The sequence below is a fragment of the Ovis canadensis genome, chromosome 15 (genome assembly GCF_042477335.2).
Source record: "Ovis canadensis isolate MfBH-ARS-UI-01 breed Bighorn chromosome 15, ARS-UI_OviCan_v2, whole genome shotgun sequence".
In the NCBI taxonomy this organism is placed as follows: domain Eukaryota; kingdom Metazoa; phylum Chordata; class Mammalia; order Artiodactyla; family Bovidae; genus Ovis; species Ovis canadensis.
In genome coordinates this window covers 35,978,900-36,000,319 of record NC_091259.1, presented here as the reverse complement: position 1 = coordinate 36,000,319, position 21,420 = coordinate 35,978,900, and the positions used below count along the sequence as shown (strand labels likewise).

Here is a 21,420-nt window from a genome sequence, read left to right as displayed (position 1 = left end):
ATTCTTTTACCATGCTGGTCTGTCCTACAAACCCCACAGGTTGTAATATATCTAGAGCTGGAATTGATTTGTACATTTCAAAGGGGCTCTATGGATAACAGGAGATGAAATGACAGGGTCTCACCCTTGTCTTGGCCCTGTGACTAGAGCTGGGAAGTAGGGTGAAACCATACCCTGTGTTCTCATGGTCAAGACTTCAACAGGGAGCTTGGTCTTTTCTTGATTTCCTCCTCTGTAAAATCAGGATGGAAAAATAACTGCCCTCCCTAACTCTGGGAGAGGGGGAGCGGTAGAGAAAACAAACCATTACGTGCCACAGCCATTTCTAAGGGGAAGAAACTTGCAGATCTAGAAGGTATCCGAAGACTGTCACTGATGGGAAATATTAGAGGCAGTTCCACAGCAGGGCAGAGGAACAGCATAACCTTGAGCATGACTGAGGAACGCTTTCCTGGGAAACCCTGGCCTCATCACCACATCCCTGGCATGGGCGCAGAAGGGCTGCCCATTCTGATGGCTTCCTGCTGCATTTTCCAGTGTTGGGGTGTTTTCTTGCACTAACTTATCTGTTCCTGTGGAATGGACAGAAGAGATATTTCTCCTTCCTATCAGAGGAGGCCACGCAAGGTGACCGCCGTGGTCATTCAAGCCATGCCAGGTGCAGAGCTTCACTGCACATAGTCTGGAGCCATATCGCCCGCAGAAGCCCACTGTCCAGAGGTCAGGAACACAGAGTTTCCTGAGGCCCATTCATGCTCTTCTTCTTGAACAGCAGGGTTTAGGGGGCTACCTCATCTACATCTGGGCTCTGAGGCCAAGGTCATTTTCTGACTCTAACTCCTGGTAGAAAAAGTCCAGGCACTTTAGTCCTCCTCCTGGTCCCTTCATAAAGGTAGGCTTGAGATTCAGAGAGATTCAAAAGGGTCTAGTAGTATTTTCCCTAAAAAAAACTGTATGTTTGGGACCTCCTTGGTGGTCCAGGGGTTAAGACGTCACACCTCCACTGCAAGGGATCCGGGTTCAGTCCGTGATCAAGGAACTAAGATCCCACATGCTGTGTGATGTGGCCAAAAAATTAAACAATTCTTTAAAAAAAAAAAACAAGGGAAAAAAGACTGTATGTCTTGGCATGCACACACACACACACACACACACACAGAGACACACACACAGACACACACTCACACACACATACACACACACACGCATACACGCACACACACACACACACACACGCGGCAGCAGAGCCTGGTTCCTTCCCGCCCCAGAGAAATAACCAGGACAAAAGTGGGACAGAGGCCGGGCAGTTGGTCCTCCCTGGGTACCAGCCCTCCTGGTAGATAGATACCTGGAGCCCTGGTTCCCTCCAGGTTCAGATCTGGTTGCCAGAGCTTCCCTCAGAAACTGGGAGTGAAGCCTGGAGTCTAGACCCCGAGTCTTATCTGCATCCTGACTCTGCATCCATTTCCTAAGAATACTCCAAGGAAGCCTGGAGGAGGAGGTGGGAATGAATAAGTGTGTAAACCTCTGAGACATTTGGCTACAAAGCTCCAACCCGGAGGTCGATAAAAATTTAGAATCAGATTTATTTCTCCAAAGTCTCATAATGAAAAATAAAATTGATTAGAAAGTTAGAACTTCAGAATAAACCAGCCTATCAATAAATTTTGGGGCTGACTTCTCAAGGGAATTTTTTTTAACACCAAGAAACAGATTAATGAAAAATAAAGATTCACTTGAAAGATAAGTCACTTCATTTTAAGACTCTTTCCTTGAGATGGATCACCACTGCTTTATGACATAAATTTGCAATCAGCTCTATTGATTTCTTAATGCTTCAGAGAAATATTGTTAAGATTGATTTAAATCCTGAGTGTGCCTGTTTAAGGGGGTGGGGCTGTACAGGGAGAAGGGAGAGAGAGGGAGGGAGGGAAGATATGTCAAGATTTGTAAAAATGTGTGAATATCTATATGTATGTAGCAAGGTATGCCTGAATGCCTACCCAAGGCCTCTGCCAGTATATGTTGATGTGAATATTGTGGTACAGGCGGCTCTGGGTGTGTAGGTGTGTGTCACTGTGCACTGCTGTATACATCACTGTATATATCTGTATATTGCACAGATGTGTAATACAGTATATGTCAGTGTGAGGACAAGAACACTCTGAAGATATGTTTGTGTCTATAATAAGTGCCTGAGTGTGTGAGTGTGTAGATTATCTGTTGTTTAATCACTAAATCGTGTCTGACTTTGTGAACCAATGGACTGTAGCCTGCCAGGCTCTTCTGTCCATGGGATCTCCCTGGCAAGAATACTGGAGGGGGTTGCCATTTCCTTCTCCAGGGGAATCTTCCCCACCAGGGATTGAACCCTCCTCTCCTGTACTGGCAAGTGGATTCTTTACCACTTAGCCACCTGGGAAGCCTGAGTGTGTAGATACAACACCCACATTCAGAAATTCTCCCTCTTACCAACTAGCAAACAGGACTGTCCAAGTGCAGAGAGAAACATTATTCAGGCATCAGCAAAAAGTCAAGTCAATTAAATACACACACACCTAGTTAGTGAGTTCAAAACAATTAAGTTAAATTTAAAACTTCATTATATTGAGTTAACAGTGAGCTGAAAAATGCAGTTCATTTAAAACATTCATTGAATTTTAAAAAATGAGCTGTTTTACTAACTTAATTGTTTTTGATCACACTATTTTTTAGTACAGTAAAAGGTGGGCTTTTAAATTAACTGCATCGTCTTTAAAACCCTGATTCAAGCTGTTTTTCTATGTACTGGTGTGTGTGCTCTCTCTCAGTATATAGATGGGCATGTCCCCTCTTTAAAGGAGCTGGTTTCTGTTTGTGAGTCTGTATGTTTCTGGCCGTGGGTAGGTGTGTACTGGGATGTTTGCTTTGATGGGTCTGGATGTGTGCGTGCATGGTTCAGATGTAAGGGGACGTATCAAGATCCTCTGTGTGTGTGTGCGATCATAGTGAGAATGTCTGTGTCTCTGTTTCCCTGTTGATGTTTTCTCTCTCAGAACACCTGTGTGTGTGGCTGGTTGTGTATCAGGGTTCCTGCTGGGGGTGAGAGTGTATTTTCCACCCCAAGACTAACGCCAGTGGAGTCTTCTCCCTTGGCCTACCCCCTTGGGATCAGCCCTTCATTCCCGCAGAGCTCCGAGGTCCCCCCGTCACCCTCCTTGTCACTCCATCTCTGTCCCTCCATCCGGAAGCCGGCTTTAGGCCTGGGCTCTCCACGCACCCCAGCCGCTGGCCAGGATGTCAAGGGCAGTCCCGTTCCAAGAGGGGCTGGGCTCGCATCAAAGTCAAGGACTCTTATTTTTTAACTTGTGGTACCATACCATTTTATGTACATAAAACAGATCATTTTAACCATGCTCATAGGTAGAGGTCAGTGGCATTATACACTTACAGCGTTGAGCAGCCGTCACCACTGTCCATCTCTAGAACTTTCTCGTGATCCCAAACAGAAACTCTGCTGGCCCAGCCATCCTAGCCCCCAGTAACCTCTGTTCTACTTTCTGTTTCTATAAATTTGGGAACTCTGGGCACCTCCGAGAAGCGTCATGCAGTATTGCTCCTTTTGTGTCTGGTTTATGTCACTTAATGTATTTTCGAGGTTCATCCATGCTGTAGAGTTTATCAAAGTTTCATTCCTTTTTAAGGCCGAATAATATCACGTTGCATGTATGGACCACATCGTCTGTATCCATTCACCTGTCTGTGCACACTTGGGTTGCTTTTCCTTTGGCCTTGACTTTGGGTGAGATGGGAGCCTTGGAAGGCTTGGGAGCAAGCGAGTGACATGACCTGCCTTTGGGTTTAAGAGCATCCCCTCAGAATGTCACTGTGTCTTGGTCTCCCCCCACCACCCTCCGACCCCACACTCACAGGCACCCAAGAAGGAGCTGCAGAACGGCGTCATCCGTGGCTACCAGATCGGCTACAGAGAAAACAGCCCGGGCAGCAACGGGCAGTACAGCATCGTGGAGATGAAGGCCACTGGGGACAGCGAGGTCTACACCCTGGACAACCTCAAGAAGTTCGCCCAATATGGCGTGGTGGTCCAGGCCTTCAATCGGGCTGGCACGGGGCCCTCATCCAGCGAGATCAATGCCACCACCCTGGAGGACGGTGAGGGCACCAGTAGAGGGTCGTGGGTACAGATCTCAGCTGTGGGCAGAGCCACAGGGCTGCCAGGGAGGGCTGGGGGCCCTTCCCTGCTCCTGGGCCCCATCATCCTGTGGACCCCTCTATCTCCTCTCACCCATTGGCTTCTCAAGGGATGCTTGGTCCATTTAGGCCTCCGGGCCTCTCCATCCGTTGGCTGGCTCTCTATCCATCGCTTTCTAATGCTCTGCCCATCGGTCTCACTATTGAGCTGCTGGTCTGTCTGAGTGCCTGTCTGTGCATCTCTGACTCTCCATCCATGTTCTCCCTCCACCTTTCCCTCCTGCCTCATCCTGGCCTCTCAGCGATCTCTCTCCCCAAGCTCTTTCCTCTACACCCTGGGTCCTGTTTCTCCTCCTATAGGCCCTCCAGGTTGGAAAAGGGGCAGAAGCCAAGTTACCTCTGTACTTCTGAGCTAGAAGCTGCCCACCATCTGTTTTAGGGACCTGAGACGAGGCTGTGGAGTGACAAAGTCCCAAGGTCCGTGGACAGAGGATTTGGAGCCCAGTTTCTAAAACTGAATTCTTTGAGGATTGGAGAGGACTCCAACTTTGAGTGAATGATGGGGCCTGGTTTCTCAGGAGGAGAGGGTTGAGAGGCAGCAGGAGCGTGCCTGCTCTCCAAGCACAGAGAAGAGCCCACTGTTACCTGAGCTTGTGCTAGGAAACGAAAGGAGACATGACCCTTGATACCCACCCCAGGAGATGGAGCCAGGCTGGACACAGCCCTCCAAAGAGCAGAATACATAGAGCTTCCTTAGTGATACCCCAGCCTAAGACCAAGATATGAGATTAAAACCTGTCACTGAGTGTGAGCCTTCCCCCAGCAAAGGGAGAGAACTGACTGCCCTGGAAACATGGTGCCATTGCCCCATGGAATTCTACCATTCTACCCAGAATTCTACCATTAGAGAGTCATTCCTTTTGCTAAGCAGTGTCCTCTCCCTACCTCATTCTCTCTGAAAACGCAGACACCCTTGGGAGGGAGGATGCATCAGAAACACCAGAAGGTTAACATCAGTAGATTAACTCATATCAGTTGTTCTTAACTTTGGCTACAAGTTGGAATTATCTGCGGAGTTTAAACATCCTGATGCCTGGCCTCATCCCCAGAGATTCCCATTTAATTGCTCTGGGGCTCAAGCTAGGCTATGAGAGGGAGCAGATGTCAGTGCACTGAGCCCCTGGGGGAAAGGGAGAACACAGAAGCAGGGAAAGGTGCATAGAATGCAGAGAGGTCCAGAGAAGCACCTGAGCGACACACCATCCGCTCCCTCACCCCCTCCACCAACCCACATCCTCACCAGCCCATCCCCCACCGCCCGCTGCTGGCCACAGGCCTGGCTGGATAGAGGAAGACCAGCCTGTCACCATTAAGTACCAGCGGTGCCATCCCAAGCAGTACTCTGACACAGTGATTCTCAAACCTGAGCGCACATCAGAGGGTTGTAAACAGATTGCTGGGCCCTCCCCCAGAGCTCTGTTTGAGCAGGTCTGGGGTGGGAGCCAAAAATGTGCATGTCTAATAAATTCCTAGGTGATGCTGATGCTGCTTGTGCAAGGAGCACCTGTGAGAACCTGAGCACTAACAGCCAGGTTATTGCCCATAAAAGGACCCAAGACTCACGGAGGTTAAGAACCTGTCCAGAATTGCCCATCTGATGAAGAAGAGCCCAGGTCAAAATCCAGACCTGACCCTGAATCCCATACTCTTTTCTGCTTCACCCTGTTGTTACCCTCTTGCTTGGGAGCGAGGCTGGATGCAAGACCAAACGACATGGATGCAGGATGCTCAGGGAAGTCACCTCCAGGGGGAACAGCTGCCCCAAGTCCACATCAGCACACCTGACCAAACACCATCCTCCAGGGCCATCCCAACCCGGGCAGGCCCACCCTTGCTTCCATCAGGGCCCCACATCCCTTGCTTTTGAGGGGGCTACAGGGGGTCTGGTATCACCAACAGGGAGAGACCAGCATGGGCTGTGGAGACATTTTCCAAACAAAGGAGGAGAGGGGGAAGAAAGTTTCCAGCAGCATTTGCTCAGCAGTTTTTCATACTTAATTAAGGCCCTCGTTAGCCTGTCAGATCCTGATCGTTTCCTGGCAATATTAGCACTCCTCCTGGGGTATTCAAGGGCCCCTGCCTTAGCAATAGTGTCTTTTCCATAATTATATTACCTTCATTTTGTTCGAACGGGCGATCTGTATTAGTTTATTACACTGGGTCCCTAATTACATGGTGCTTATATTTTTACACCTAAGTAATATGAAACAATAATCATTCTCAGAGAGGATCGTTAGGATGATGTATTATCATTTAAATGCTCATAAAAATTAGAGTTGCCTCTTGTGGGGCAATGGGATCTAATTACCTCCCATCCAGCCTGTGCCTCCTTTCTCCCACTCAGAGCGAAGCAGACGTGGCCTTCCCTTTTGCCCCGAGCTCCTCGGAAACCAGTGGAAGTGCCACCAGAGTTGTCCCTGGCCCAGGTGGCTCCTTGGGGCCTGGTGTTGCTCCTGTCTCTCGTCTCAGACGGGCGAGCTGCAGCTGGGCCACCCCCAGAGGCTGGGACTTAGGTGAAGTTCTCAGATGCAGAGGGTTAAAGGCAGGGTGGGCCACCCAGGCTGGTCTTAGTGTTTTCCCTCACCCAGCGCATTTCGGTGTGTTGGGTGCAGGGACAAGGGACAAAAGTGCAGTGATTCCAGAAGTCCTAAAGGTGTCTGAGGGCCCTCTTGTGTCCTGCCTCAGGGTTATTTGAGAGCTTCTTTCCTTCTTTTCCTTCCCTTCAGTTTGGCGCAGGGGCAGGGACACACATGGCTGGCAGCCATCAGGTAAGAGCGCCAGTTACAGATTCCCCCCCAGGGCAGGCTTGGTCTTCCACATTCGGTTACGTGCAGTGGAGGTGGGCTCCCTGGGCTACGGTGCCCACTGGCGAACCCCCAGGGCTATGCCTGGAGTGTGTCACCTTCTTCCCTGAGCACTTACCCAGAATCAGGAACATGCCAGCCAGAGCCCAGGAACCAAGCTGGAAAGATCTCTATTCACCCAGATTTTCAGGGAAGGAGACTGGTTTCCCTTTGCAGCCACCAGCCCAAACTCTCGAGACTCATTGAGTCAGGAGGGCCTCCCACTTGTGTGACCCGAGGTTCCTCTGGCCGGGCTGCAGGGTCCTGCCTGCACGTGCGTGTTGTCCTGTACCTCCCTGACCAGGCCCTTTGGCTCTCCCCTCCACAGTTCCCAGCCAGCCCCCTGAGAACGTCCGGGCCCTGTCCATCACTTCCGACGTGGCTGTCATCTCCTGGTCGGAGCCCCCACGCAGCACTCTCAATGGCGTCCTCAAAGGCTATCGGGTCATCTTCTGGTCCCTCTACGTTGACGGGGGTGAGTCTACTGGGGGTGGTGGCCGGCTCATGGGGTGAGAGGCCAGGGGTTGCTGGAGGCCCACACTTAGAGCTGAGCATCTTCCCGTGGGATGTCAAGCGGAGGTCCAGCCTCTCCCCTGCACCTGTTATTCCCGTGCCAGAGCCAGGGACCAGAGTGAGAGGTGGTGTGCATGGTCACCTTTCTGCTGGGGACAGACACCAGCTGCCCCTGTTCAGCAGGATGTTGGGCAGTGGCTTAAGGGGTGAGAGGGACACATTGGCTTTTCTGATAGAATGTGTTGGTACGAGGACTTTGTGGCCATGTCAGTCAGGAAACAGGTGGTATACTCAAACGGGGCAACTGAGACTTTCATGAAGGTGCTGCATTCGGAGGAGTGTGGAGGGAAGCTAGGGCCCCGGGGACTAGCACCAGCAGGTAGCTGTCACCTCCTAGGACTGAGGGGCAAGAGGAGGAAGCAGGGTCCCTTGGCCAGATGGATGGCGAGGCCTGTGTTCTGTGCAGCTGAGCTGCCCAGGACCTGGAGACGAGCGGGGAAGCATGCACAGTGGAGCTGGGGGAAGGAACGGCAGAGGGAGGAGAGCCAAGACAGTGGCCCAGCCCTTTGGGTGCCTTCCCACGGTAGGGGCCAGCGTAGCCCCGCAGACACAGCAGCCCCTGCCCACTGGTGCAGCAGAGCCCTGGACCAGGAAGTCACACAAGCTAGAGGCCCAGCATCCCAAACTGTGGACGTGAGTTTGCCTCGCCATATCCTGAGCCTTCTGCCACTGGTCGCCTGGCCCGTTCCTTCTCTCCTGGAGGATCTGGGACTCCAGCTCACAGCCAGCCCCCTGGGCCAGCTGTCCTCCCAGGCCCCCACCCAGGTTCTGGTCTGCACAGAGGCACTGCTGATAGGAATTCTCTCTCCCTGCCACGCCTCCACCTTCTCCTCTAGGAGTGCGGAGGCCGGCAGGTCTTCCCGGGCCTTATGCGATGAGATGGCCTCATCTTATCTGTGCTGAGCCACAAAACCGAAGGGTCCTCATTTTCCAGAACTCGCTCCCCCTTTTCGAACCCTGTGGCTCCCCAGTTCAGCCCTCAGGTGAGGAAGGCATCAGCTTCGCTAGTCTCCAAAGGCCCCAGAATTGACGGCCAGGCTGCCCTCCTCTTGCGTCTTTCTCTGGCTCTAATCCTAGACAGGTCCCCTCTGGTTTCTGACCTCCTGGAAAAGGGAAGTCCCACTTCTTGGGCCTCTGAGGCCCTCCTCCACTGACCCAGAGTCCCCTCAGGCTGGGCCTGGAGTCCTCACCCTCTGGACCCTGGCAAACTGTGGCCGTTCTGCGGCTAGGCCCAAGACCAGGCCTCTGCCTGCCCCGGGTCCCTCGCGAGGCGCCAGGGTGGGTTTGCTGGCACTTGTCTTCCACACGGCCTGTCCTCAGCTGGTGTCTGGGGCTGTTTTCTAAAAATTCCCAGTAGTCTCAGGGGGACGGTTGTCAGCGCAGAAGCCTCTTTCCTCCTCCTGAGACCCTGCTGTCCCACGGGATGCTCTCCCTAAGCTCCTCAGTGTCTACAGCAAGTTCTTCGCAGATCCAGGGTGACGGGTCCTCGCTGAGCCCGAGGAAGGCCTGGCCCTCCCGGCCACGGCTGTCACTCCAGCAGCCTCACCTATGTTCTCTCTACGGGTTCTTTGCAGACAAGATGTCCTTGATGTGGGGGGAAGGGAATGGGGACTTAACCATTTACCCTCTCAAGAGTTCAGGGTGCCAGTCCAGGTATGCCCAGCCTGTCACAGGTCACACCACCTGGATCTGTTGCCTGTGAGAGCCAAGAACCCGAGGAGGTGTCTACTTCAAGAGCGGTCACAACCTGAAAGTTGAGAGTTATTAATATTTCGGGTGGGAATTTTCAGGACTTCAAGCCTGGGAGATAGCATCTCAAGTAGCCCTGAGAGAACTGCTCCAAGGAGGTGGGGGGAGGTAATATAGAAGTTTTGCCACAAAGGCCAGGTAGTCTGAAGGTCAAAAGTATTTTTGTGAATGAAAGAAAGCCAGACATTCCAAGTTAAGGAATTTAGCCCTTTTCTGTGTATGGGAAGATGCAAGAGTCTGAACTCAGGGAAATCATTCCTTTCATATGCAGCTCCCTATCCTGCATTTTTTCACATCCTGAGCTCCTCAGTGTTTACTGTAGGGAGTGGCTACAACCTATCTGCCATGTCACCCAGGTATTCTTCTCTTTCCTGAGTGCCCATAGGGCTCAGGGATTCAAGGGTTTGGAGGGCTAGAATGATGATTGTGAAATCCTTCTTTACTGATATGGCAGGAAATACTCCATTTCTCAGAGGTGCTGGGCAGCCAAGAGAAACAGCTGCCAACTGTCCACCTGGCCAAGGCTCCTTCTGGGTTCAAGTCACTCCTGGGGTCCCTCACATGGAGAGAGGGGTGGGTGGAGGACAGGGAAGTGAGGTTCGGAGAGATAGAGAGGTAGAAGTATTTTATAGAGAGAGTATTAAGTTGAATTTGGTACAGGGTTGACTAGGGGCTGAGGCCCAGCTGGCATTTGTGGGTCACCCTGGTTGGGCCACTTGGGGAGAGATACAGCCTAGGAGCAGTGTCGCAAGTCTGCAACCATGACCTTGAGGTGAAAGGTCCCCCTCGTTGCCACCACCATGGAGTCAAGGTCCGAGCCCAGGCTGGTGGAGGGGCAGTGGCTGGGGGACCGTGGCCTGGCCTGGCCAGCCTGGGCCACACTCAGAGGATGCTCATGTCCGGCAGAGTGGGGCGAGATGCAGAACATCACCACGACACGGGAGCGGGTGGAGCTGCGAGGCATGGAGAAGTTCACCAACTACAGCGTGCAGGTGCTGGCCTACACCCAGGCCGGGGATGGCGTGCGCAGCAGTGTGCTCTACATCCAGACCAAGGAGGACGGTGAGTGCGCTCCTCCCACCCAGCCCCGGCACTCGGGGCCAGCTCCCAGGGCTTGTTGCTCCAGCCTTCCACTGCTCACCCCACCCACAGTTAAGGGGGAGAGCAGAGCCCCGTCCTTTCTCCTATCCCTTAATTCTCTATAGAGTGACTCATTGGAAAAGACCATGATGCTGGGAAAGATTGAAGGCAAAAGGAGAGAGGGTGGCAGAGGATGAGATGGTTAGATAGCATCACCAACTCAGTGGACATGAACTTGAGCAAACTCTGGGAGACAGTGAAAGACAAGGAAGCCTGGCATGCTGCAGTCTATGGTGTTTCAAAGTGTCAGACACTACGTAGCAACTGAACAACAAGGGTGACTGAGAATTCTGGGAGCGCTGCTTTGGAAGAGTACAGCTTACCACAGGTGGTGGTGAAGTGCCCCAGGACTCATGCCTAAACATACAAGCCACCATAACCCTTTCCCCCTGCAGCACTGGGGTCAGAGGCTAGACACAGCCTCTCCTCCCACCCCCATCCCAAGAGCATCCTCTTTGTGGCATCTGCTCCCCTGCAGGGTTCAGCATGGTCTTCTCTGGATACAGATGGTTGGGGATGCCAGGAATGGGAACATCACCCAGGTTAGGGACTTGGTGATCATGCTACAGAGGCCCCAGAGTGAATGGGCCAGGCCCTAGACTCTGATGGGTGTGTGATTGGGGGGGACACTCTCAGGACTGGGATGTGCCTGCATTTGGATCTGTGATCTCAAAGCCCCGCCCCTGGAAGAAAAGGGAGATAAGGAGCCAAACCCCCAGGGTAGAGTGATTTAGCCAGATGGGGAGAGGCTGGGAGCTGAGTCAGCCCAGGAGGGATCAGGTCCAGACAAGGGTCAGACTTCCCACCCAGGTCAGAGTTGTACCCCTCAAGGGGCCTCACTGGGGAGAGGAGGTACCATATGTGACCCTTTGCAGCTCTGGGCTCCTCTTCCACTTCCTTCCTCACCCCACCAACCCCAACACTTAGTTGATTCTAATTCTCCTTAGCCAGGTGCAATGTGGTTAAAGAGTCAATTGATATGACATGCCTTGCATCCAGTGGGTGCTTCATAAACAGTAACGAAGGCTGGCATTTTGGTCTCTTTCCAATTCAGCCTTGGTTTTTTCAAAGGATACAGAGACCTGTGGTCCTGTGGTCTAGGTCCTATTTGGCAGAAGGAGCTGGAGGGGTGAGAGGAGTTACAGAGGGGCAGCTCAGGCTGGGAGTGATAGTGGACCTCTCCCAGTGCAGACCAGCTTGGTGACTTGGTGACGGGACTAGCTGTGATTAATGCTCCCCACTCTCCCTCAGTCCCTCCCTTTCCACCAGATCAGCCCCCTCCCCCCACTTAAGCTCTTAGCAATTAAATATTTACCAACCTGCCTGCCCTACTTTTCCTGTCATTAATCCCCGCATCAAGGTTTCCTGGGACAGCTCCAGGCAGAGCCACCTGCTCTTGTGTGGAGACCTACCGGGGATGGTGCTCGGAGCCTGCCCCCTTTCAAGGGCCTCAGGGACACACATACACACTGGCACCTTCTGGCCTCTAGAAATCAATCACCCAGACCTCCAGACTTTCTTGCATCCTATTCTGATGCAAGGGGCTGCCCAGGAGGCTCAGTGGAAAAAGAATCCACCTGCCAATCAAGAGACTTGGGTTCAATCCCCAGGTCAGGAAGATCCCCTGGAGAAGGAAATAGCAACCCACTCTGGTAATCTTGCTTGGGAAATTCCAGGGACAGAGGAGCCTGGTGGGCTATGGTTCACGGGGTTGCGGAAGAGTTGGACATGACTTAGTGACTAAATAACCATGACAATTCCAAAGGCCTGAGTTAGAAGCATCTCCACGTGTTTGACTGACCAAGGTGAGACCCAGGAGGGAACCCAAAGTCGAGGAGCATAACCCTCCCTCCAAGAAGCTGTCCCCCCCACCCCAGAGCTGCCTATGGAGTCACAGGGGCACACACAGCAGGGGCCAGGCTCCTAAGGTGGCAGCTTCATGGGGTGGGGGGAGCAGATATGGGTACCCCAGCCCTGCCACTTGTTGGCAAGACACTAACCTCTCTGCCCCTCAGTTTCCTCATGATAAAACCTGTCAGCTGGTTCGCCTCATCTAGATGTAAGAAACAGCCTAACCATAGAATCCTTTCTAAAATGTCAGGTGCTGGCAAATGGTAGTTGGTTTACCCAGAGCTGGCAATGAAATGACTACTTCCGGTGGACCCAGGTGCCCTTGGGGGAAGCCTAAGCCGAAAGGAACCCACTGTCAGATGAGATCTCATCCAGGACAATGGTCATAACTTGACATGTGTGTGATATGCCATCATAAGCGTGATTTAACTTTCCAGCACCTGGCTTCCTGGGTGGCAAAGAATGGTAATGGTAAAGAATTTGCCTCCCGGTGTAAGAGATGCAGGTTTGATTCCTGGGTTGGGAAGATCCCCTGGAGGAGGAAGTGGCAGCCCACTCCAGTATTCTTGCCAGGAGAATCCCATGGACAGAGGAGCCTGGCGGGCTACAGTCCATGGAGTTGCAAAGAGTCAGACACGACTCACATCTGAGCAGCAGCAGCAACCTTCCAATAGCCCTTTGGGGAGGGTATTATTTCCATTTTAGAGATGAGAAAACGGAGGCCTTGAGAGCTAAAACAACTTGCTGCAGGTCACAAAACTGACGGGTGGCAAAGGAGAGCTTTCCTGCCTCCCCAGCCTCTAACTTTCCATCATACCATTTGTGTCAGTTAGGAAGCTTCTGGTTGTGAGTAAGGCAACTAAAAAAAGATTGACGCAATAAGCACATTTATTATCGCACATAACAAGAAGTCTCGAGTAGGGCAGCTCTGGGGTTGGGTAACTCACTGGTTCCCATCTTTTCTGCTCTGCCATCCTCAGCCTGTCAGCTGTTCCTCCCATGATTTCAAGATGCCTGCAGCTCCAGGCATCACGCCAGACAAGACAGAGTTCAGAGAGAAGCAGTCTCTTCCTATGGGCGTGCGTCTCTTGGGAGTAAAAGAAACCTTTCCCAGAAACCCCCTCAGCAGACTTATGCTCATTTCCCATCAACAACAGCAGGGCAATATGCCTCTCGCGAAGCCAGTCACTGAGAGGAGAATGGAATTATCATGGCTGACTTACTCTAAGCATGATAAATCCTCTGGTGTGGGTGATGGAGACGGCTTTCTCTGAAGGGTGGAGGAGCATGGGTGACCCAAGCAAGAGTGAGACTCTGTTTGCAAGGATTAGGGAGAAATGATGGCAGAGGAGTTGGCAGAGGAGTAGGCAGACGAGCGAGCCCACCCCACCTTTACTGCTCCACTGCTACCAGGTTCTGCAGTTTGTAGGTAGCAGTCATAGTTATTACTCAGCTGACTTGGAAAGCAGACAGATCCATGTTCTAGTTCCAACTCTGCCATGGCACCTTGGACAAATATCCTAATCAGAAGACACTGCAACTTCCCACACACCACCCCCACCAGGCCCCCTCAGGATTTTGCCAAAGGAAAAAAAAATTGACAGGGAATTTAGAGAAAAGCAAGATAAAATGCAAGCATATCAATTCAAGCTCACTTCTTAAGTCCAGATCTCTCAGTCTGAGCTTGGTTTCAGGCTGGCTTGGCTATACTCAGTTCTTTAGCTCGAAACCTCTTGCCTGCTGCTCATCTGCCCTGTGAATACCAGACCTATCTATATGGCCTCAGAGTGCAAAGTTGGGTTTGACTTAGGACCACTTTAAAGGTTTGTAACTGAGGAAGAGGCATGAACTAGATGATAACTCTTGTAGAAGCACTGAGGATTGGTCATGGGAAGGGAATAGGGGATAAGGACCGGGTTGGGAGAGGCCTCTTAGAACCTGTGGGCCTCCAGGAAAAGAAAAGGAAGGTGTGTGGAAGGGCAGCAGCAATGAGGATGAAGGGAGGAGGGGCAGGTTTAGGGAAACATATCAAAGGGTTCCACTTCCAGGAATGGTAGAGAGTGTAACTCCAGTCCACTCTCCTCCTTGTTGATGACACTAGGAAATCTGAATAAAATATTTTTACATACTTGCTTGATGGTAATCAGAGAGCTGGCAGGAAAGTGAAGAGTTACTGGGCCAGGATCCAGGGGAGAATAGAGGCCCAGGAGGTGATCTTGGTATTTGGGACAGCTGCTCCCCCGGGGGATGCTTGCTGAGTCTAGAGGCAGTGACTGAGAAGCTGAGCAGTGCCAGAAAGACATGCACTGGAGGCCAGGGCCTGCTACTGCGCAGACCCTCCTCTGCTCCCCACCCCAGCCTGCTTTGAGCTGAGATCATGAAGGGCAGAACTCTAAAAGTGGACCAAAAGTAAACAGCTCAGCCTCAGATCCTCTCAGTCCTAGAAATTAGAATGAGGTGACCTCAGGTTGCTAGTGTCCCAGAGTGAAGGTGCCTGTTGGACGCAAACATGAATTCTCTCTTTAGGACGATTATATCATCTGAGACCTCAAATTATTTCCACAAACAACTTTGCAAATAGTGTGTCTGGCATACCATAAAAACAATGGGGACAATGTGAATAAACGCCAGCAGAAAAAGACAAAAGCAGCCGCTCTGCAAGAGTTCCAAATGGGTTTCATTAAATTTTAAGAGCATTGGAAGCTGTGAAATAAAAAAATCTAGAAACAAAAACTACTAATATCTGAAATTAAGAACTCACTAGATGGGCTTAATAACAAATTAGACACAGCTAAAGAGATAACTAGTGAACTAGAAGACAGGTCAGAAGATAATATCCAATGAAGCACAAAAGGACGAATGAATGGAAAATAAAAGAGCGAATAAGACATAGAGCAATGATTTCCAACCTTTACTGTGCATACAAATCACTTGAGGAATCATGCTAAAATTTAGATTCTGATTTAGTGGGTCTAGGGTGCAACCTGAGATTCTGCATTTCTAACATGCTCCCAGGAGACACTGCTGCTAGTCCATGGACCACATTCTGAATATCAAGGACATAGAAGATGTGAGAAGATAGCCCAAAGAGGATAAAGAAAATGGACGAGAAGATAAAGCGTCTGCAAACTTTTCAAAGCTGTGAACCATATCAAGCCCAAATGCAAGAAGCTCTACCACCTTCACAAGGAATAACTTAAAGTCCACACCCAGGCTTATCATAATAAAGCTACTGAAAAATAAACAAATAGAGAAAAATCTTAAAAGCCACCAGAGGATGAAAAAACCAGTCACCTTCAAAGGAGCAAAAATAAGACTGTCCGCTAACTTATCAGAAACAGCGGAAGCCAGCAAACAACACAATGAGATATTTAAAGTATGTATGAAAAAAAAAAGTACTTATTAACCTGTGACTTTATACCTTTTAAAAATATTTTTCAAGATTAAGGTGAAATCAAGGCGTTTTCAGACAAAAAAAAAAAAAAAACTGAGAGAACTTATCACCAACATAGCTGCCCTGAAAGAAATACTAAAGGGTATTCTTTAACTAGAAGGAAAAGGATCCCGGATAGGAGCTCAGTGATGTGGGAAGAAAGGAAAGAAGAGCAATTAATGGTGGATATATGGGTAAATTGAAATCAATATTGATTGCATAAAATGATGATGATATAATTACCTTGAAAGGGGTGTCCCAATATTTACAGAATTAAAATATATAACAATGGCATGTAAATTGAGAGACAGTAAATGGAAATTCCAAGTCCTTGCATTATCTGTGAAGAAAAGCCACAGTTACTAGACTTTGGTAAGTCAGAGACTCACATAATCTAAAAGTTATGAAAGTGCATAATAGCAAATAGAAGGGGGAAACAGAGTTTCTTTTAATGCACAGTCCAAAGGAGGGCACAAAGGACAGTAGAAAGTAAAACAGTAGGTGGGCAAGGAGATCCAACCAGTCCATTCTGAAGGAGATCAGCCCTGGGATTTCTTTGGAAGGAATGATGCTAAAGCTGAAACTCCAGTACTTTGGCCACCTCATGCGAAGAATTGACTCATCGGAAAAGACTCTGATGCTGGGAGGGATTGGGGGCAGGAGGAGAAGGGGACGACAGAGGATGAGATGGCTGGATGGCATCATTGACTCGATGGACGTGAGTTTGAGTGAACTCCGGGAGTTGATGATGGACAGGGAGGCCTGGTGTGCTGCGATTCATGGGGTCGCAAAGAGTCGGACATGACTGAGCGACTGAACTGAACTGAACTGGGACAAATAGAAAATAGTCAGTAAGGTGGGATAGTTAAACTCAAATGTATCAGTAGTAAGATAAATTGGCTAAATTCTCCAGTTAAAAGATAAAGACTGCCAGACTGGCTAGCAGTTTAGCAAAACTCAAATATGTGCTGTTTTTAGGAGACATCAAAACATAAAGGTGTAGAAAAGTTAAGCATGGAAAAAGATAAAAGATGTACCATACAAAACTAAGAGAAAACTGGAATATTAATATCAGATATAGTATGCTTTAAGGCAAAAATCATTCTTAGAAGGACACTTTTGTTACGATAAAAGACTTAATTTACCAGGCAAATAAAACAGTTGTAAATTTTTACGAACCTAATAACATAACCTCAAAATACACAAAAACAAAACCCAACAGAACAACAAGGATAAATAGATAAATCTACAATCACGGTGGGAGATTCCAACATATTTCTGTTAATTACTGGTAAGAAGTGTGCAAGGACAGAGAAGACTTGAGCAGGGCAGGTGCCCCAGTGGCCATCCATAGACACCCACCCCCTGCGTCCCAGAACAGCAGAGACCTCTAGCAGAAGTAAATGGCAAGGCTGTAGTAGTGAGGAATGGCAGAGTCAAGGATGACTGCCAGCTTCTGGGCTCAGGCCCCTGGATGGATGATGCTGTTTCTAATTATTTTATTTAACCTAGAATTGTTGACCACTTATTAGCTTTTTTAAAAATTGTGGTAGGTGTTAAAAGCTGACAGCGCAGGAAGGGAGTGCAAAAGTACTGTTACGATTTATTGAGTCTCTTCTGTGTTAGGCACCCTGCCAGGTGCTTTATCTTAATTAGCACTGATTCTCACTACAAACCTTTAATGTGGTTCTTATGTCCATATAGATGGAGAAACTGAGGCTCAGAGAGATAAAATAAGTTGAATAGGATACCATCACAACCTTCAAAGGAGCATGAAAGCTCCCAGGAGAGAAGACAAGTTACAGCAATACAAGGAAAAGATGAAGGAGAGTATGGGCTGGAAACAGGATGCTGCTAGGCTCCAGGCCCTGGGGTCCCAGCCAGGCCAGGCAGGCCCAGCACGGGAGCAAGGGGAGGTCACATGGCTCAGATCCATATGGCTCAGATCCACTTGGGATGGGTTTCTCAGCCAATTCTAAAGTAGATTTTCCCTCCTGAAAAGAGAAGGAGCCTGCCTAGCACCCCAAGGGCAGTATCCCGAGTACATGGCAGGAAGCATAGTCACCCACTGGCTGACCACTGACCTTTGACCCTCAGGAGGAGGCCTGCTCTGTGAGTCTCTAGAGTCCCCAGCCTCAAGGAGCTCACAGGCCAAAAAGAGCAAAGTGACCAGTATATCTGGCCTAAATACAAGCTTAGTTAGTAGAGCATTGGCTAGGGGATCAGGTTAGGACCACTGGGATCAAGATGAATTCATTATGGGCTCTGTTTCTTTCCTGTGTATCTTAAGTTCTTGGTTCTGGCCAAAGAGTTCTGCAGCTGGCTGCTCCCAATGCCTCCATCTCAGAGATTTTGTTCCAAGCCCCTAATGATCACCTTTATCCTCTCACCTGTTTGCCATGCTAGAACCTCCTCCTTTAAACCAGAGCTCAAAAATGCCTCCTTTAGGGAGCTCTCCCAGATTAATCTGCCTTACTCTCTCCACCTTGTCATTGTTTCCTAAAGGCTTTGTTCCTCCGTTCGCTGAACTGACCCCACCTTCCCCCTGCTCAGTTCCAGGTCCCCCTGCTGGCATCAAGGCTGTTCCTTCATCCGCCAGCAGTGTGGTCGTGTCGTGGCTCCCCCCAACCAAGCCCAACGGGGTGATCCGCAAGTACACCATCTTCTGCTCCAGCCCCGGGTCTGGCCAGCCGGTAAGTGGGCCCAGGGCTGAATGTTGAGCAGGGCAGGGGAAAAGGAAAGTACCCTATAGATCAGCTGCTTCTGGGCCAAATCCTGGGGCTGCTTATATCTGTGTTTCGACTTGATTCATGGATAAGTATGGGCACTGGTCACCCAAGAGTGGTTGAAGCCTTACCCAAGTCCATCTTGGGTCAGTCCTCTGTTCCAGGGACTGCAAGATTATCACAAGCCCTGGAGGCTTATTTGAGTAGGGGTCTTCTTCAAGCAGGTGGGAGAGGGAGGACAGGGCCTCAGCTCTTCTGGTCTGGCTGACCAAGGAAGCTCCTAGCAGATCCCAGAGCTCTGGACTGAGCACTTGCTAGCCCATGGCTTTTGGAGGTGACTCAGCTTTTCAGCATGGCCAGTCTGGGCTTAGAGGGCTGCTGAAGGTCTGCCCCAAGTGGCCCGCTCAGCATGGATCCAGTTAAAGAGGGGAAAAGACGGGGGACAGCTGGGGGAAGACCAGGGCATCTCTCTCTGGGCGCTGCCTTCCCAAACCTGGGAGTTTAAAGTAAGGAGCCTCCTGGCACTGGGGCACAGTGCGGGGGGCTGGCCCCTGCCCTCCACCAAGGGCTGCTAAGAGGGAGGATAGGATGAGGGCAGGTTCTCATCCAGGTTCTCATCTCATGCAGGTGGCCATGCACCCACATCCCATAACAGGCATCTTCCCCTCTGCCCCTTTCCTTATCTCCAGCCACTCAGTCACAGAGTTCTGCTGGTGGCTGATCTGTAGTATACCTGTTCTAGTTGTGAGAGCAAGTGCAAAGAAACACGTGCCCTTGGGATGCTTCCAGGCTAGTGAGGGGAGCAGAGGGGATGCTCCCGGGGGTGGGGGCGTGAGTACTGTTGAGAGATGTACTCAGGATGGGGGAGATCAGGGAGCAGGAGAAGGCCGGCTGCTCTCTCCTTCAGCAACTAGTGATGTGACAGCAGCCCCAGCACCTGCAGACAAGCTTCTGACAGCCCAGAAAGCCGCCCTGAAATTGCTCGGTAATTGTGTCATCATCTCGTCCCCCGCTCTCCGCTTTCCTGTGGTCTTTCTGAATTACCCTCTGAGCCATAGGCAGCCCCACTCCTCGCCAGTGAGGCCATAGCTCTATTCCCAGAGGAGAAGCCCAGTAATGTCTTTTCAGTGACTCCGCCCCCTCCTCTCCATCCTCACCGTCACTATTTCACATGCAGGAAAGTACACATATGATGCCTGTACAGCTCCATGAATTTTCATAGCACTTCCAGGCACTGAGTGGGGGGATTCCCAGAGCAGGAAATAGGGCAACACCCCAGAAACCCTCCCCCTACAGGTATAACCATCATCCTGACTTCAGGTGAATACGATATGAAGTACAAATACACAATATATATGGGCTTCCCAGTTGGCTTCGTGGGTAAAGAATCTGCCTGCAATGCAGGAGATTTGGTTTTGATCCCTGGGTTAGGAATATCCCCTGGAGCAGGACATGGAAACTCATTCCAATACTCTTGCCTGGAGAATCCCATGGACAGAGGAGCCTGGCAGGCTCCAGTCCATGGGGTCTCAAAGTGTTGGACATGACTGAAGTGACTGAGCACGCATGGATGCATGCATTATATATCTGCGTGCATTATATGTGTGTATACACGTGTGCATTATATGTGCGCATACACACGTGCATTATATGTGTGTATACACGCGTGCATTATGTGTGTATACACACGTGCATTATGTGTGTGTATACACACGTGCATTATATGTGCATATACACATGTGCATTGTGTGTATACACGTGTGCATTATATGTGTGCATACACGCGTGCATTATGTGTGCACAACATGCGTGTATGTGTGCATACATGCGTGCATTTTATGTGCACATACACGCGTGCATTATATGTGCGTATACATATGTGCATTATGTGTGTATACATGTGTGCATTATATGTGTGCATACACGCGTGCATTTTATGTGATGCATTATGTGTGTATACATGCATGCATTATATGTACACATACATGCGTGCATTATATGTGTGTTTACATGCGTGCATTATATGTATGTATACATGCGTGCATTTTATATATTTTTATTTATATATATATATATATATATATATATATATGCTGCTAAGTTGCTTCAGTTGTGTCCGACTCTGTGCGACCCAATAGATGGCCTCCCACCAGGCTCCCCCGTCCCTGGGATTATATATATATATAAAATCTGCCTGACTTCTTTGACCCAACATTAGTTTGAATTTGTGAATTTCATCCATATTGTTGTGTGTGGTTAGAGATTATTCACTCTCACTTCTGTATAGTTTTCAATTACATGTATATATCTCAGTTTATTTATAATTCTCCACTGACAGGCATTTGAATAGTTTTCCGTTTGGGGCTACTGCAGTTGGTGCTATTGTGAACTCCATGTCTCTTGGTGCTCTTGTGTATATATTCCTGTTGGGCCTGTGAAAGGAACTGCTGGGTCATGGGGTCTGCAGATGTTAGGTTAAAAACTCTGTCGTTGTGGGGGGGGGTGTGTGTGTGACAGTTTTCCAGTTAACGTGTTCAGCTGTGTTTTCTGCCCCTCTTTGCCCCACCCCGCCCCTCCCCCCAGTACACACATACCTTCCAGGCTCTTTTTACACTAGGCTGGTCACCATTCTGGACACCTGCTCTGCCTTTCACACCCCTGCACCTCTGCCCCTACTGATCCTACCAGCCACGGCATGTTCTTCATCCTCTAGCACATGCTGAATGTGTTAAACGGCAGTTGCCCGCTCACTCACCTGTCTCCCGCACTGGTCTGCGGGGCCCTGTGAGGACAAGGGCGGCATCTTTTCATCTTCAGGTCCCCAGCCGTAGAACACTGTGCCTGGAACATCCTT

The 21,420-nt window shown here is 49.9% G+C and overlaps 1 protein-coding gene across 1 annotated transcript in view; it reads left to right on the top strand.

Annotated features, from left to right (window-relative positions):
• Positions 1-21,420, top strand: part of DSCAML1 (DS cell adhesion molecule like 1) — a 361,994-nt gene that overhangs the window by 321,393 nt on the left and 19,181 nt on the right. The window contains exons 17-20 of the mRNA XM_069553443.1: positions 3,912-4,152; positions 7,423-7,569; positions 10,323-10,478; positions 18,394-18,533. Coding sequence (XP_069409544.1) covers positions 3,912-4,152; positions 7,423-7,569; positions 10,323-10,478; positions 18,394-18,533 — 684 coding nt within the window. The remainder of the gene's footprint in view (positions 1-3,911; positions 4,153-7,422; positions 7,570-10,322; positions 10,479-18,393; positions 18,534-21,420) is intronic.